The sequence below is a fragment of the Melanaphis sacchari genome, unplaced genomic scaffold, assembly GCF_002803265.2.
Source record: "Melanaphis sacchari strain LSU unplaced genomic scaffold, SCAv2.0 Contig48_pilon_pilon, whole genome shotgun sequence".
NCBI lineage: Eukaryota > Metazoa > Arthropoda > Insecta > Hemiptera > Aphididae > Melanaphis > Melanaphis sacchari.
Genome location: NW_020271327.1, coordinates 2,915,506 through 2,933,838, shown reverse-complemented (window position 1 = coordinate 2,933,838; position 18,333 = coordinate 2,915,506). Strand labels below are relative to the sequence as shown.

Genomic DNA, 18,333 nt, shown 5'->3' with positions numbered 1-18,333 from the left:
TGCATATGCAGCGGACGCTGTACTCGTCTGCGAGAAAATGAAATTTTCATAATATAGTAGGTCGCACGATATAACCCTATGCCTTTTCGCTACGTTACGCAACATAATATACAGTAATACAATACAGTGCTACAGAATCTTATTTTTATAAATTCGGGCACTGAAACCAGTGCCAAGTAATATTGTGATCCGTTCGAAAAATGCCCGACTGTATGGGACATTAACTTCTGTCGTAATTGAGTGAAATGAAGCATGGCTGCTGGAACATTGGTGACTTAACTGATTTACCGTCTTACATACATTATTACAGTGCGTTTTTATTAATTATATAGTCGTTATAATTTTTTTTTTTATTTTTTACACTAGCTTCGAGTTTTAAAATTGGCTCAATCGTGGACAACCATGAAAGTACTATTGAGCATCATTATATCAACAATCGGAGCTCTCGGTAACCTTACATTTGTTCTAATCATCATTATATATATATTCGCTGTCATCGGCATGCAGCTATTCTCAAAAGAATATATGCCAGAAAAATTTGATCCAGATCCAGTGCCGAGGTAATAAATACATACTTAACTTGTTTAATTTCAATGTTATTTAATGTAGATAGCATAGTGTAGAAATTAAATTATTAAGTTAGAAAATTAAATTATACATATATTCATTGATCACGTGACTTACTCACACATGTTCCATACATTATATACTTGTTAAGCAAAATATATGTAATAATATAATATCAATTGATTCCAAATTCAATTTTTATGTTATGGTATGGTATAACATATCAAATCGTGCAAATATACGCAATTATCAAGTGGATAAATTTACAAAATTATGTTTAAGCTTAAAAATATTATTAATTCTGCCGAATAATTTGAATAATCGTTACTGCCATAAGATATATTGAGTGGTTTATTATTACAACTTCGACAAGATTAAATATTGTAAGAAAATTAAACGAAATTGTAAGGTTTGAGTGATTATGTTACTTGTCAATTTTGTCAGTAATATTATTAAAGTTATAAAATATAAGATATTTGTCAGTTAATTATCTGCTTACTATTAGGACAAATCCTTCGTAAAATAATGTGTTCGTGACAAATATTTGAGAATATTATACTAATTCCCTGTTCGTTATTAATATTATTATAATTTAGAAAGTTGTCAAGAAAAAAGTATATAAAATAAAAAAAATTATCTTAGTATTAAGCTAATTAAGGAAGCATAATCATAAAATATATTGTTAACAGACCGAAGTACTTAACATTAGATTATTTTTTTAAATATTTATAGTGATGTATAATACGTACTTTAAAATTAGAAATTTCATATAAAAATCAATATTAAAAATTGCTTTATTTGGTTGCTTTTGTAGATGGAATTTTTCAGATTTTTTCCACTCGTTCATGATGATTTTTCGAATTCTATGTGGTGAATGGATTGAACCATTGTGGGATTGTATGAAAGCCGAAGAGAAAGAGGTATGTTATTATACTTAATTAAAATTCTCCAGAATCATGATTTAAAAATTTACTACAGTTCAATTTAATTTTAAGTTGACATTTTTATTTACAATTATGTGATAATATAAAATAATCTAAAACAAACATCAAGACCGTTTTTTAGTTGTAAAGTATTATACTTGAGCTTTTCTGGAGATTAATTACTTAAAGATATAATGTAAAAAGTATATAGCTAAAATTACTTTTAATGACTTTCTTTAGGGTTTCGGTATATGCTTCGCAATATTTTTGCCCGCACTGGTGATGGGTAACTTCATGGTTCTTAACCTATTTTTGGCGTTGTTACTCAATAGTTTCAATTCTGAAGAATTAAAATCGAAAAAAGAGGTAAGATATCGAATTGTATATATAAAACAATAAAAAAAAAACCTATGTCGTTGCGTATAATTTAGCAAGGTCAACAAGAAGTAGACGAAGAAATGGTTCATTACAGAGAAAGATGGGCCCATCATGTTAGAGTAATCAGTAACATTTGCCAAAAGTGTAGAATTCAAAATTCATCAAGAAGGTCCTCAATTTCTTTGTCAAATATCCCAAAAGATACAATTGTATCTCTCGTAGATTATGAGGTATATAGATAAACAATATACATGTTTTTCTTTGGCTTTTCTACACGTTTTGCTGTGCAGGTACACAATTGCCTTTTAACTTACACAAAAAAATAAATTAAACGCTCTCGCAATGAAAACAGCAAAAAAAAAAAAAAAAAAAAAATGAAAAAATGGACCAAAATCTATTTTAATTTTTAGGACAAAAAAATGTTAGCCTCACGTTTGTTCTTAAAACTCAACACGCTTTGACACTCGAGCACACTAATGATATGGGGTACAATTTTACTATACCTTTATTTTATTCGCACACAGTTTCATTTACTGAATAATGATTGACGTATGAAATATTTTTCATCGTGCACATCTAACACGAATTAAAAATAAAAGTTTTTTTGCACTTTTTTAGGTATATTATATACCTATCCAAAAAGTTGAATACAAAAAATATCTATAAATATAAATTTTCTTTGCGCTATTTTATAATGCTGTAATATAATTTTCAAACATATATTACACAATTCACAGCTTTAATATCAGCTTATACTCTATAAACAATTTTAATAATTTTTTTATCAACTAATTAATTATATTGTATTTTAAATGTTATAAATATTTTTTCAATAATGCACTTACAACATATATCATTTAAATTTATATTTTAAAAAAATGTAAACGTAAATTATTGAAAAATAAAGCCATTAAAAGCTTTTGATAATATTAAAAATGTATTTTCATCTTTTACATGATGATTTCCATTTGAATCAAAAAATTAGTAAATTATTGTTATTATTATTATACCTACTTAAAAATATATAATTTAAAAAAAATTCGTATATTTTATTTTTCAAAATTCTTATTTTTAAGTATTTTAAATTACGTACAAGTATGAATTTTCAATATGAAATGGTGGTGTGAATGGCTTGAAGTCTTGACCACCCAGAAAGTTGATGAGGCAAAGAAACATACAGGCATCAGCTCCTAGTTTATTAATAAGATACTCAATTCATTTTTATTTACGTATATATTTATAACGATATAATTTTATAAAATACATTTTTATTTTTAGACTTATTAGTTGGGATAAAAATGTATGACATGGAAAAATTCAGTTTAAATATAACAAAAAAAAAATAATTGTTTCTATTATATCACATATAAGTAGCATTTAACGAAAATTCGTTGTGTATGACTAACCATTATAAAAAAGCAACATGATTTATCCTTTAAAATATATACTCACATAAATAAACATGTCACTATAATATCGTTAAGCAAAAAAAAAACAGTATAATCAACCGCAGAAATATATAAAAACAGCTTAGGTATATAAATTCAATGTAATGTTAATTACATACGTAATATAAAATTAACTTGTAAAATAGAAAAAAAATAATATAAGGACATAATTATTATTATATTAATTATTTAAATTAAGTTTATGCTAAAAATGTCATTACTTAGTTAGTGACTTCTTTAATTAAATCACGTATAGCGAAGTTCACACTATATATAATAATTATAAACGTTGACATTCACTGACTTTACCAACAGGAAAAAAAATATTTTGTTTTAAGTTCGATGAAGGTTAATCCTAAATTTATAATACTCATATATTTTATCAATTATAAAATAATTTTTATAATCGAAAACTTCAAACTTCAAATAATGAATACAGCAACAAAATAATGCTTGTATAAAAATGTTGAATGATACATAATATTATATAAAATAAAACACAATCTAAAATTATGTATTTGACAAAGTATTCAAATATTATGAATTTTAGTATCAATAATCAACTAATTAAGTGACTCGTATAGCATAAATATTAAAATAATTGTATGTCATCATTTTATTCGTATATTGTTATCTGTAAAAAGTGAATAAGTAATAACTAATAACTAACATTAAAAGAAGTCATCTAAAAAAAAAAAATCTTCGACAAAAAATATTAAAAAATTATTTACAGTCATGAAAATTCAGCTTTATATTTATATGTAAAAAAAAAAATGTCTTTATTATTATAACATTATTAACTAAACAAACTTTTTAATATAAAATAGTATTTTATACTTTTGTTTTAAGGCTTGGTGAGAATGGTTTTTTTTTTTTTTAAATTATTCAAATAAATAATAAAGGTTATATTAATACTTTTAAAAAATATCTGAACTGAAAATAAAGTTCAATGGGTTTAATATTCATTGGTAACAAGACAAAAAGTTCATATAATTATTACAAACACATTGTATTTCTATGAACATATAGTTTTGTTAAAAAATAATTGTGAAATATTTGTAAAGTATAATATTTTTATGTAATAATTGCTAATTTTTTATTTAATATTTCAATAACGCTAAAATGTATAGATAAAATAAATTTATTCTATAAATCCAAAAATGAATTTAAATAACACACTTCGGAGCACTTTTAAAAGCTCGTATCTTATCTATTTTTTTAAGGTGTTTCACAATTGTTCTATAAAAAAATCACTAAACGAATGATATCCCCATTTATTGTACTCCATAATCCCTTAGACCAAAATGTATGTTGAATATTTTTTATTGTTTTATTTAAGTTTGCATTTTAAGTCTAAGAAAAATAACTTCTTCTAGAAAGTTGGTTTCTTAACAATCTTGATAAATTCTTTGGATTCAGAACTTTTTTAATTCTGTAGAAATATTAAAAATTTTTAGAGAAATTCACCACCATTTACAACTTATATACTATTATCTTATAAATGAGCATTTAAAAAAACTCGGATCAATTTATGATTTTTAAAAACATTTTATAGATGTAATTTATGTATAAATTTATAACATTCCTAGTATTTTACAATATCTTTTTTTAACGCTTTAATGTTTAAATCAATTTTTCTATTCCGAATATTTTTTATCATTAAAAAAATTAGAACGTATGATGGGCTTAAAAAAACTATAAAATTATTATTTTCATTACGTTTTTCAATTTTTTTTTTTTTTTTTTTGTTATAAATTTCCTATGGTTCAACTCGGTGTAGAATAAAAATAAATTATTATTATAAATTTTAAAGTAATTATTAATTATCTCATTCGAAAAACGATTCTAAATTGAGTTCAAAAGTTTATAACAAAATGTTATAACACGTTTTAGATTCGGATCACACCGAAGAATGTATTGGGCATAGGGATTTTATGGGAATATCTATTCCCAGTACTTTTAAAAATAATTTGAAACTGCTAAAAAAAAAAAGTAAGAAAATTAATTTAGGACAAATATTATTCAGATTACAAATCGCCCTTTACGTTAATCTATTCAACAATCAGCAATGGTTTTATTATTATAAAATGGTATAATTAAACATAATACTTAGGGCAGATTATGAATTACTTATAAACATTTGAAAATTCCAACTTTTTTGGATTTAAGTTCATATTTTTTTTTCTACGTTAAAAAATGTTTAAAACTAATACAAGATAATTCTTACAGAAATTTAAAAATATTTAAAGCTCAATTGCACTTTATTGTTTTAGATATTTTGAGTTAAGTTTTGTAATAATTTAAATTTTAGTTATTTGATTAAATTTCGAAAAAAAAAATTGTTGTAGAAATATGAATTACCTACATATTTATAGGTTCTATTTTTCTCTAAACATAATCAAATTTTCAAAATTTTCACACCAGTTTTAAGCTAATTACATCCCAAATATCTTCATATTAACTGTTTTACAGTAACTCTTTATCATAGACTATTATATGTTCTTACAAATAATATATACAATGTTTATGTCAATAATTAGTTCAACGATAGAGCTTTAACTTACCATACTGCTAATAGAAATAGAAATTACTAATAATATTATAAATTAATCATAATAATATCCTTTGAAATATAATCTCAGAATCGTTTTCCGTTTTTTATCATTAATAATTTAATTAAAATTTTATACATTCATTGCAATGATTTGTTAAATTAAAAAGTACAGTATAAAACTAATATAATATAGAGTCATTTTCTCCGTTTCTTATAATATAAAATAACTAGTAAAAATCAATTATGATTAAAGATTCTTTTCATTAATTTAACTAGCAATATAAATGCTTAGAGTAGCTTTAAAATAAAATTCCCAAACGTTTGATCTCAAAATATTATTCGATAATATATTTAAAAATAATAATATTCTGATAATACATTCAAAGATTTTTTAACTGTACATAATCAAGTTATAAACATTTGAAATTAAAATCTATAATAAACGGAATACAATATGCATATTAATATTGATAAATAAAAATGTTAACCTAATAAATAGAATAATGTATATCGCATGAAATAAAAATATATTTTATATAATAATTAATCAACTTAAATAATACAAATTAAGTTATTATGTTTTAACTCAGCGTTATAATAAAATGTATTTCATTTATATATATATATATATATATATATATATATGATATATTAACAAAAATGTATACTTGAAAATGTTGATAAGTATATGATGATACATAATAACATTCCCAACAATTCATTTTTATTTTAAATGTATGACAATCTTTTATAAGGGACAAGCCGGAACGAATAATACATTTTAAGTTATTACAGAATATTTGAATTATTATCATTGTGCTGCAATTTAGGACTATGACATTAATTTAATATAATTTATATATCTTACAGGAAGTTGGCGATGGCTCTAAACTGGAAAGAAGTTTTCAGAGGATTCGTTCAATTATCAGGAAACGTAAGCGTCGACAATCGCGAACTGAAACAACTAGTTGTGATACTTCTGTAAATTTTAAACTAGAAAATACAGTTAAGCAACTAATGCGAATCAAAAATGAAAAAAAGAAAATGAAAGCAGAAATAGTTAATATTTCAGATGATGAAATATGTGAGCGTCAGCAGAACTGGTAAGATTTCACAACGAAATTATTTAAACAGATTTTAGGAATAAAACCAATTTAATGACCAATACGTACAAATATAATATAGTTATTATTTTAGATAAAAAAAATAATATCCATATGTTGATAACTAACACGCATATCAAAAGTGTATGATATATTTTAATGTTTTTATGAAAATATTATTGATACTCATATCATTAAACTATCACCCTATTTAATATCTATTTTTATTTAGATAATTAGAAAATAGGTATTTAAAAATATAAAACAGAGGTATTTCCAATAAATCATCATTACTCTTTAATACCAAACAAAAAAATACTCGAAACTCGCTAATGTTTAAAAATATAAAACATAGTTTCATTACATTATTTTTATTTTTATACGATATATAGACACAATAATTAAAATAATATATATTGCAGTGTTTGTAACTACTATGCTATAAATAAGTATAATTTTTAGTGAATATGACATAGAAATTACCAACAATCGTATAGAATCTGATCAGAACGATGGGACGTCATTAGTATTAAATGCCGGATACTTAGATCAACAAGAGAAGACTGATCGCCGAATTCAGCGAGCCATGACGGAAGACTCTACGGATACAGGTTAGTTATTTTTAATATTTAAAAACTAATGTAGACTTTAATATATATTATTTATTTATACACCTGTGTTGCACAAATCATTACGATTTTATAAAAATATATATTTCACAAAAAATCATATTATCACAAAATAAATATTATAATTACGTTGTACTATATAAAAACTATATTTTTAACGAAATTTTATACTATTTTATTACTGGATGAAGTAATTTATTAATTAAATAGTCATAAATGTTTGTTTATAATCCTTCACCCATCCATAAATGTATTTTACGTTAATAAAAACGATAAAAAATAAACTGATGGTAGTTGTACAGCTTATTTTATTTCATCATGCGATTAATTATTTTTATACAAGAACATAAAAAATGTTAAAATATCAAGTACAATCTATGTCTAATTTTTAGTTTTGAATTCACTACACTACCTTAACCTTTAAAACATTTTTACAACCCTAAAAAACTGTTTTCTAGAATAAAATAAAATTTTGAAATTTCTCTACATTTTTAATCTAAAAAACCACCGTTATGAAAACTATCCAAGCTATAAACTTACTCACTCTCTTTAACATGTTTTTAGTCAGAATACATAAATTAAATGTTAAATTTATCACACACATTTCTGAATATTAATGATGTCTAAATAAAAACTTAAAATCTAAAGTGAAACACAATTCAAAAAATAACCAGATGGGATTGTCTTAATTTTAAATAAAGTATTTTATTATCTTTTGGTGAGGTTATGAAAAATTCTATAAATCTACGTCCCTACATTAAAAGTTATAAATAACGTCAATTTTTTAACATCGAAAAAATATACGAGTAGTCACTATATGTCATTCTTCGTTGAGTACACTAATCCTGTATTATCGCTCTAAAATACAAAACTATTTTATTATTACGTTTTCGTTAAAATCGAATAAAACAGCTAACCGTACCATTCCATATATTTGATGGTATAGATAAATATATTCAAAAACGTAGTTTTATAAAAAAATCTTTTCGTGACGTAGTATACTTTATACAAAAAGAAAGACGACATTATGTAAATTGAATTTCGTGGCCGTTTACGACTCAATGCAAGTTCATATAATTCAAAATCTTATAAAAAAAAAAAAAAAATGAATAAATTCATAACACTACAGAAGGTGAAATGGTGAAATGAGCCTGAAGATCAATTACTCCTTAGGGATTATGTGGGCTATGTCCAATTTAAAGTATCCAGTGCATACAGATAGAATATAACGTATGTTAGTGGAAAGACTCTGAAGGTCAGAAAAACTAAAAACTAAATTCGTTGTAACAGATTGATAGAAACCAGTACGGTTGTTCTATTATTAATTTAATATTGTATAAAATAGGTAGTTTCAAATATTTTAAAATCTCCCAGAACTTTGATTAAATTTTTTTATGTGAAAAAAAAAACAAGTTGGTAAGTATACCTATTTCGATGATAAAATACACCAAATAATATAAGTCTTGTCGATAAATTAGTTATCTGATTTACTTAAATTTAGTCTTAAAAGAATTGTATGCAAAAATGTGTAGTATAATATATTTTTGTATGTTAACTAAAAATGAAATTTTGCTTTATAGCTTACATTTTTGATGAAAACTAATAATAATTAAACGTTTTATTGACATTCATAATATAATATAACGCTTGTCAAGAACTTATAAATAATTTATGTATCACTGTGTCAAATAATTCAACAAATATGACAATTTTACATATTGCTCAAATAATGATTCATCTTTACTCTGAAAAGTTTGCAGTTAAATACAATTTTATCGTACTTCATCAATTATTAAACCTAAACTAAACTGTGCACATGATATACTCATCTTAATTGTTGAATTTGAAATGTCTTGTCAGCATTTATAAATTCATTTTTTTTAATTTTGCATCGTTTTTAATATTATATCAAACAATTTATTGATATTGAGTCACTATTGAATTAATTGTAATTGTTTTAAAAATACTATAGCTTTAAGTTCAAAATAAACGAATCGATATTCTGATAATAATAGTAATATTATTTTAAAAATGACTATACGTATATAATTTTAACTCAATAGTATTGACTTTTGATTTATTTTTTTTTCAGCTTTACTTTTAATATGTTATTATTCAACGAATATAACAATTAAATTAATTCGTTAAAATGTGTTGTTTTAAAAGCAACAATAAACTGAAATTATATTTTCTTTTTTTAATTATTTATAAATTAAACGATAGCTTAAAATATCTATTAAATTTTAATGAGATACGTCAGATCCAATTGTATATAAACATTACATAAGACATATCTAAATTGAAAAACTTTAGTGCATAATTATTTTGAATGTAACTTTAACTTTATAGTATATATTTTTTTAGACTACCTACTCTTGACTTAATCTTTCAATAAGTACAAATGAAAATCATAGGATGTATTTGTTATTGAATTAATTAATAAATTTTATCAAATAACGTTAATTTATTTAATTAAATGTTAAATAAATTTCTGAAGTTCTTTATTATTTTTTACGAAATAAACAACTAAATAATAATATGTTTACATTCAATGTCACTTCACATGTATCTAAATAACTTATAACCGTATAAATATGTCACTTATTATCTAAATTACATATGTACTAAAAACGTAAATGAAAAAATATAATTTATGATTCTAATAATATCATCCCTATTATTTGTATGCTGTATTTTTTTATATTTTATGTTTTATAAGCAAGTAAATCATCTAAACAAAACTATAAAAGTTAACTACATTAACCTTTGTATTCTAAGTAATATGGCACTTGTAATAACTTCAATATATTATGATATATGCAATAGATGTTTTTACTTTTTAAAGAAACATATTAGAAAAGTTTATAAGATAAAAAACCAGAGTAATTAGCCTTTATAAAATATAATGGATTTTTAACTTATAATATAATGACAATTGAAATTTGAAATATAATTTACAGTGTAATATATAAAAATTATTAATTAAATTATAAACATATAATATATGAATTGTTTAAAATAAAACTGTGTACTTGTATTAACGAAAGCATTAGTTATTGATTAATTTAATGAAAGTATAACAATCTTAAAAACCTTTCAACAATATTTGTTTTTGTTGATTTTGTCTGTGATTTTATAATTTAAATATTTCTTTACCTGAATTCTTTATAATTTTGTAGAGCTTAATGTATATAGGATATAACGTTCTACTAACAATTAATCAACAACAGTAATTGTTTATAGGATACCAAGCAGTATACGGTGTAAGCAACTTTTTAAAGATCATTAGTCATTTTTTTTTTTTACGAAACCCCTTCAACGCCTTTTGTTTAATTTTATGATATCATATTTTATTTTACCTTAAGTAATTTAATTGCTATTTCACATAGTCTCATTTCATGTTTTAACAATATACATGTATATACAAATTTAATTTTACAATCTCAACCGTTTCTAAATCAATTAATCATCATAATAATAATCATAATAAATTATGAAAAATGTATTTCAGTAAACCTTTGGTGATATTTTTGAAAATTGAACCAATAAACTAGGTAAAAAAATTACGTTTTCCTATATAATATTAGTTAAAAATCAGTATTTGATTCTTAAATATTACAATATATAAAAATTAAAATTAAATTTAATGGATAAATATCGTCAGCATTATTATTATTGTACCTATAAATATATATATACTATTATTCAAGTTCAAAACTTTTATATCAACACTGGTTTTTGATTCCTAAGGGATTTTGCTGCTGAAATAGTTTTATATGTTAGGTCAATATTTGCCATTTCATATGTTACGTTATTAGAAATCAGAGTATATAAATTGACCAAATGCAATTCATGACATTTCAAAAATCTGAATAACTAAAATAAAATTTTGAACTTACTTTTTTATAAAATATTATTAATTAAATAATAATTTGTGTTATATGTTACGGTTCTAATAGAAAATTTGATTTTTTTTTTTGTGACTTAATATTTAATTTATTGCTTAATTTTTAAATTTCAAATAAAATATTTAGATTGACATACCTATAATATTATAATAATGTGTGTTAGAGTTAGTCGAGATATTTTAAAATAACCGTATTCGTGTTTTATAAAATGTAAAATACATATCATCTCTGCAATTAATTATTTAATCTACCTTATTGCTTAATATAATATAACATACTTAATTATATGATTTCATTTGAAATTTTAAAACAAAAATCTTCTATTTCGCTTAACAAACAGATTCCAATTTACATATTAACAGACACAAGTATACAATAAAAATTTTTTTAGTCTTAACTTAATATGATTAAACCCGAAAGATAACATAAAAACGCGATAATACAAGCGCGTTAAATAATTTAAATTCCAATAAAGTTTTTTTGTTTTTTATCAAATGCATAGATATACATTTTTCTTTCTGCACAGTGAATTATTGGATATGCAATATTAAAAAGTACACGCGAAGAATGGAAACGCGACGTATATTGTATACAAATGTTACGAACAGCGTTAAGGGGTCGGCACAAAAAAAAAAAAATAAAGGAAGAAAAAAGAACCAATCTACGTGGAATTTTCTGATGGTGACATAGTACCTACATATTATGTATATGAATTATCATTGTCAGCAAACAACACAGAAATTACTTTCTAGTGTGTGTGTGTGTGTGTGTTTGTGTGACGGAGCATAAACAACAATCGGATATTTTGAACGGGTCGCAAACGGGATATGACGTATTTGCATTTAAACAAGACACTTAAAATGACAGGCAAAACTATTGCGAGGTTGTGTGGTAGAGTTAGGCAAAGGATGTGAATTCAAAGGGTAAAAAAAGAAGGATGGCCTGAACAAAAAGGATCAGAGAAAAAAACCGTTTATAGTGTGGAAACTCGTTTATGACAAGGGATTCGCGCATAGAAATAATGTCCTGTTAAGTTTAGCAGACCAGATCTATAATGATTCGAGTTAGGGTTAATTCAAATCGACCGAACTGACACATTATTATACATATATGATAATATCTCTTCGAAATAATAACAATTAAACAAGTGCGTATTTATATTTATAAGGATTTAGGTCTATACAACATTTACTAGACAGTATACTCAATTTATTATTAATTTTTTTTTATTCATCGGCTTATCTCGATATAATATCATAACATGAACTTTACTAAGACACAGTTAAATATAATTCGCAAGCACGCAGTACACACATTCCACAAAGCCATGTTGTTGACACCTGTGTTTAATATTTCAGTAGTATAATTGCCTCAGAATGTAAAAGAATGGAAACTATATTCGTTATATCGTAAAATGTTATGTATATATTTTACTATAAATACCCAATGAACATTTTTAGTAATATGATATAAAATATGAACCAACAGTTTAACTAAAACAAACATTAGCAAGTGGATTTACAATTTCAGTAAATTTTCAGAATGTAAAGGAATGGAAATTATATTTGTTATATCGTATAATGTTATGTATATATTTTACTAAAATACTCAATGAACATTTTTAGTAATATGATTTAAAATATGAACCAACAGTTAAACTAAAACCAAACATTAGCAAGTGGATAAATAAAGATTTACAATTTTTATACGACAACCTCGCTAACGCAAAAAAACATGAAATAACAATACGTATTTTAAAAAGATATTTATACCAAATATTTAATTAATTCTTATACAGCTTGCTATTTCATTTTAATACTCTTGGAATATTATTAAATAAATTGAAATATTTATTTTCAAACACCAAATCCTCTCACTCCAAAGTTGCGATCTTGGATTCGTCATTGCGATGTGTTCAAGTCAAAAATTATAAAACAACACGGTCTTACATGTTACGTGAGTCAAGCGATTTCGAGCACCTAATATCGTTTGCTTCTAGCCATCGCAAATTTGAATATGTACTTAGTTCGGTATAGTCATTATCGTTACGGCCATAATATTTCATATTTGTAAACATTATATATATATATATATTTTTTTATCGTTTAAATCGAACGTCATGACATAAATTTAACATAATAGGTGTCTATTAAATCTACCAATTTCAAAACTGCGTGATTCGGTGTAATATTAATATTTATATATATTTAAAGTTCTAACACGGTCGATGGGCGTAGGCGATAGCCTTCCTCTTAAACACAAACGAGTATTGTACATATCATTATACGATGTACCTACATACGAGTATATGCGTAATATATATTATACACTTGAAAAGCAGTTGCGGTTAAACATTTATCGAATGTAGGTTAATCTACAGTATGCGATAGTGGTGACGAGCGGTGGTGGCGGTGTTCGGTGTGTGTGCAACGCGTTTTTTGACATCATAAATCAGAACGAATTCCATTCGCGATGGAATCGCACGACAAGAGTCGATAACGCTAAAATGAAGGAGTAAAAGAAGGGTATGTAAAAAAAACTGCCGCTCCGAATGGGTCGTTGGCGCTTTTTTGGTGTGTAATGGCAAACCGAAAGTGTTCGTCTCCTTCCACCCACGCCAACTCGCTCTATCACACACACTCTACCATGTCTCTCTCTACTTCGTCTCTTTCCCCTTTTCCGCCATCCGCAGTTTTATTTCACACGATGTTATACACGGAATAGAACACCGACCACATTATTATATCGTCGTGTGTGCATGGCGATGAGACCGATGCACGATGATGTTTCAACAAACTTTTTGAGTAGTTTACACCCTTGCGGAGAATTAAGAGTTCCTTCACATGCGGGATATTTCTTGGGTGCCGTTTATTCATGCTTAATTGTTGTGAAACGAATGTGTATTTTAATAGAGTTAAAAACTATACAGCGTGTCTATACATTTTGAATGAGTATTATTTTATGTAAATATATTTGCAATGCTTTAGTTTGCGTACATGCGAATCGACTCGTTTTAAAATAATATGTTACCCTTGGTTTTTACGAAGCATTAAGTAAAGTTCATTTCTCTAAAATACTCTAGGCATTCAAATCTTGATTTGATTTCATTCATTAACTATCTAAGACTGCGCCGAGGTCAGCACATTAATATACTATAGACGGTTTTAATTAAATTACTGGACTTAATTTACAGCATCCAATGTTTTCACACAAAAATTTTTCTACGTAAACCTAATAAATTATGGTTATCAGCTGTTTGAGCCAATATTTTTAAAACAGCTCATGACTAGTAAATACTAATTTTACTTTGAATATTTTGAAAATTCACCATTCACCTACTTTTAAGAAATAACACTGAAAATCACACACTGTATGACAAATAAAAAGTATTATATTCCAACAAGTTATGATCCAGCATATTTTGCAAATTCAGGCAGCTAGCCACCAGTTAGTAACTACTTGAATCGTAAAATTTTAGCCGAAAATTAACTTCCTTCAACTGTTTTCCTAAGGTTATTTAAATAGTCAAAACTATAACATGAAAATATTTTAATAGAAAAACAAAAACAAAAACTGAAGATTGCGATTTACAATTAGCGTTGTAATAAAGTATTTTAGTAAAAGTGTTTCAAAACATTTATTGGTATCGATACTTTTTTTATATTTTAAGAACATAAATTGAATATTAGTTAAATACAAAATAACCGTGTATAATCTTACTGTATTTTTAATTCTCAACAGGGCAATGAATTTATTAATTTTATCATGTTGTATTTTTTTTTTCGCGATGAGTAGAAAAAAAGTTGTCAATAAAATGCTTTGAGTTTCAAAAATGGGGGTGGTTTTGGATATCAATTGAATCTAGTTTGTACTTTAAAAAAGTCAAATTCAAAATTTCTTGTTTCTTTTTTTTATTGGTAAAAACAAAGAAATTATTAAAAAAAAATGGAAAATTTTAAGCAAATTCAATTTTCTACAAAATTGCTTTTGTTTTCTTTTTTGATGCAACTCGAAAACGAATTACCGTAAATATTTGAAATTTTCACTAAATAGTTAAACTGTTGTAAACTTTTCATATTTTGCTCTTTTTTTTAATAAAACCTTAAATATTTTTTTAACTTTCATAAGTGATTTAAAGGCAAAAGAAATTTAACTTTTCTTTTTGTATCCAAGTTGTGAAAATTTAATTCATGATTCTTCATAAGTTATTTATACTGAAACCATAAAATTTGATAAACGTATAAAGATAATTATTTTTTATGATTATTTAAGTTCCAATTTGGACGAAATAACTTATTTAAACAATAAATAAAGACATTTTTATTATTTTTCTATAATTTAAAAAACACTATTCGTGGAAACTTAAATTTTTATGTATTTTATATTATTATGAATTTTATTATTTTTAATAACACTTTAGATTTGTTTTAAAATATTATCTATTTATAGGTACTATAAATCTATTTTTACTAACTTACGATATTTACAAAATTATGTTTTGACATTTTGAGTTATATAAATTAATGAAATATAGTATAAATACAAACTACTTAAATGATTAAATACTAATAAAATAATAAATGCAATATTTTCGGAAAAAAAGGATATCAATTTATTATAATATTAAAACTAAAATAAACAACTTTAATAGTTATATCAAAAAAATATTACCACTTGATATTATAAGTTAACACCGTTTTTGATCAAAATCGTTTTTCAAATACAACTATACATTAATGAATTCAAATTTAACAGTCATATGATATTGACGCCTGATATATAGTAGAGTGGTATTCACTTACCTACATTTTACTATGCAAACACGAAAATATGAAGTCAATAACATAATATTTTTTTGAAAAAACTTTAAAAATATTTTATAATTCAAAATTAAAATTTTTTTGTACAATTTACATATTATTTATAAAGTATTTTGAATACGTGTGAAAAGTATATAGGTATTACTTAAATATATTTACCAATTCAGTATTCGATAAGAACGTTGAATAATTAAAAAAAATATATTTGAGCAAGGTTTTAAATACATTTTCAAATTATTCTATACAACATAGTGTTAAACGTTGGCATGTTTTAAGATTTTGTTCTTCGACAGCAATAATGGACTGTACCACTTTTGCCTATAGAATGCGCCGTTCAACATACAATGATAAAAAAAACCCTGATCTATCTGGATACTGTCTTGTTTTGCCGGATGGTAATGTACCTATTATCATTAAATTTGAAACCAACAATAAATCGTCGCACTCAAACGCTTAGTCCAGTTATTTTAATGAAAACCATTAATAATCAGTTTAACCGAACGGTTGTGCCAGTCGTGGACAGTTAATTACAATGAACCGACGTCTACAATAATTTGACTAACGAACGATTTGAAAAAAAAATTAACACTATTCCGACCGTCAGTTGACAGTGTAGCGATTTATAAGACTTTGGACTTTGCATACGTAATATATCTCTGTCATGTCACCGACATATGCGTTTTCTGTCTCCCATTGAGTATATATATTTTGTGAAGAGGAGTGTTTCGGAATAAATACCCCAAAAAAAATTCAGAATTTAAAGTAAGCAGTATAAATAAATTTACAAAAGGAAATAGATATTCTTCTGGAAAACTAAAACATATAGTTGTCATTAAAATAATATATGCTTTTATGAAAATGTTGGTATTTTCAAAAAATCAGTCGATTGTTTTCACTTTACGGGTCTGTACTTGTGTGTAAATTATGTGGAAAATATAATTTTTGTTACAATTTGACTTCACTCATCATTATTTTTCATTTCATTTTTTTCAACATATTAGAACACCACATAAACAAGCTTTAAAATATATTTAAATGTGTTATTTCGTATCATTTATTTACAGTAATAGTAATAGAAGATGAATACATAGTATGTCATCTTCCTCAATAGATTAATTTAAATTGTATTTTAAATATTTTATAAATAAATGCGTAATGTACGTATCTTATATAATATTATACATCGTATTATGTTATTGTTTATTTGATTAGATATGAAATAGGTATATATTAATAAATTGACTTTTAAATTTCTATTGTAGTAATATTTTTTAAATTATAAATATTCAATTAAATTTATTGTCCACGTATCTAAACATAATTCCTTAATATATATATATACGTATGACTAGACAAATAAGATTGTTTAAAGGCTACCAATACAATAGACTACGGACAAAAGGTACTAATTTTAGTTGGCGATAATCTTCCTTTGATAACTTTAACTCCGAACTTAAAAATGTCATATACTCCACTAGCCATCGAATAGATCACCTCTTACAAGTTATTTACTTATCGTTGATGACACGAGATACGCCCTATATATGCTAATTATGCTACCATTTGCAAGTACTACATGTTATTGTACATACATAATGTTAAATCTCACGTGACACGTGTCGGTTCGTGTACTGAGTCCCCGACGAGAGATACGACGGAAAAACGATATTGTTGGTCCATGTCCGGTGCGACAACGACGATTCGCCCGAGCGCGTACGTGAAAAACCTTATACTATACAGGAAAATTCACTAAACATACTCGACCTCATTTTTTTTTTCATTTAACAATGAAAGTTACCCCAAGTGTTCTGGTTTTTGAAATTTTTTAATATTATACTTAAATGTAAACTATATTTTTTTTTAATGCTATATACCCTTTATTATAAATTATTTAGAGGATATAATTTTTTTATATGTCCATGTATCTAATACAAAATTCGAACGAATAATTAAAATGTTTATATAAGGATCCTTTAAAATAGTTTTACGAAAATATAAAATTG

General features: G+C 24.5%; 1 protein-coding gene across 2 annotated transcripts in view; it reads left to right on the top strand.

Moving 5' to 3' along the window:
• LOC112598600 (sodium channel protein 60E-like) overlaps positions 1-18,333 on the top strand; it is a 112,974-nt gene that overhangs the window by 77,676 nt on the left and 16,965 nt on the right. The window contains exons 14-19 of one of the 2 annotated variants that reach the window (XM_025345131.1): positions 367-560; positions 1,382-1,487; positions 1,731-1,856; positions 6,741-6,804; positions 6,868-6,973; positions 7,436-7,584. In XM_025345131.1, the coding sequence (XP_025200916.1) occupies positions 367-560; positions 1,382-1,487; positions 1,731-1,856; positions 6,741-6,804; positions 6,868-6,973; positions 7,436-7,584 (745 nt within the window). Of the gene's footprint in view, positions 1-366; positions 561-1,381; positions 1,488-1,730; positions 1,857-6,740; positions 6,974-7,435; positions 7,585-18,333 lie in introns of both variants that reach the window. The other variant, XM_025345129.1, reaches the window with a different exon arrangement.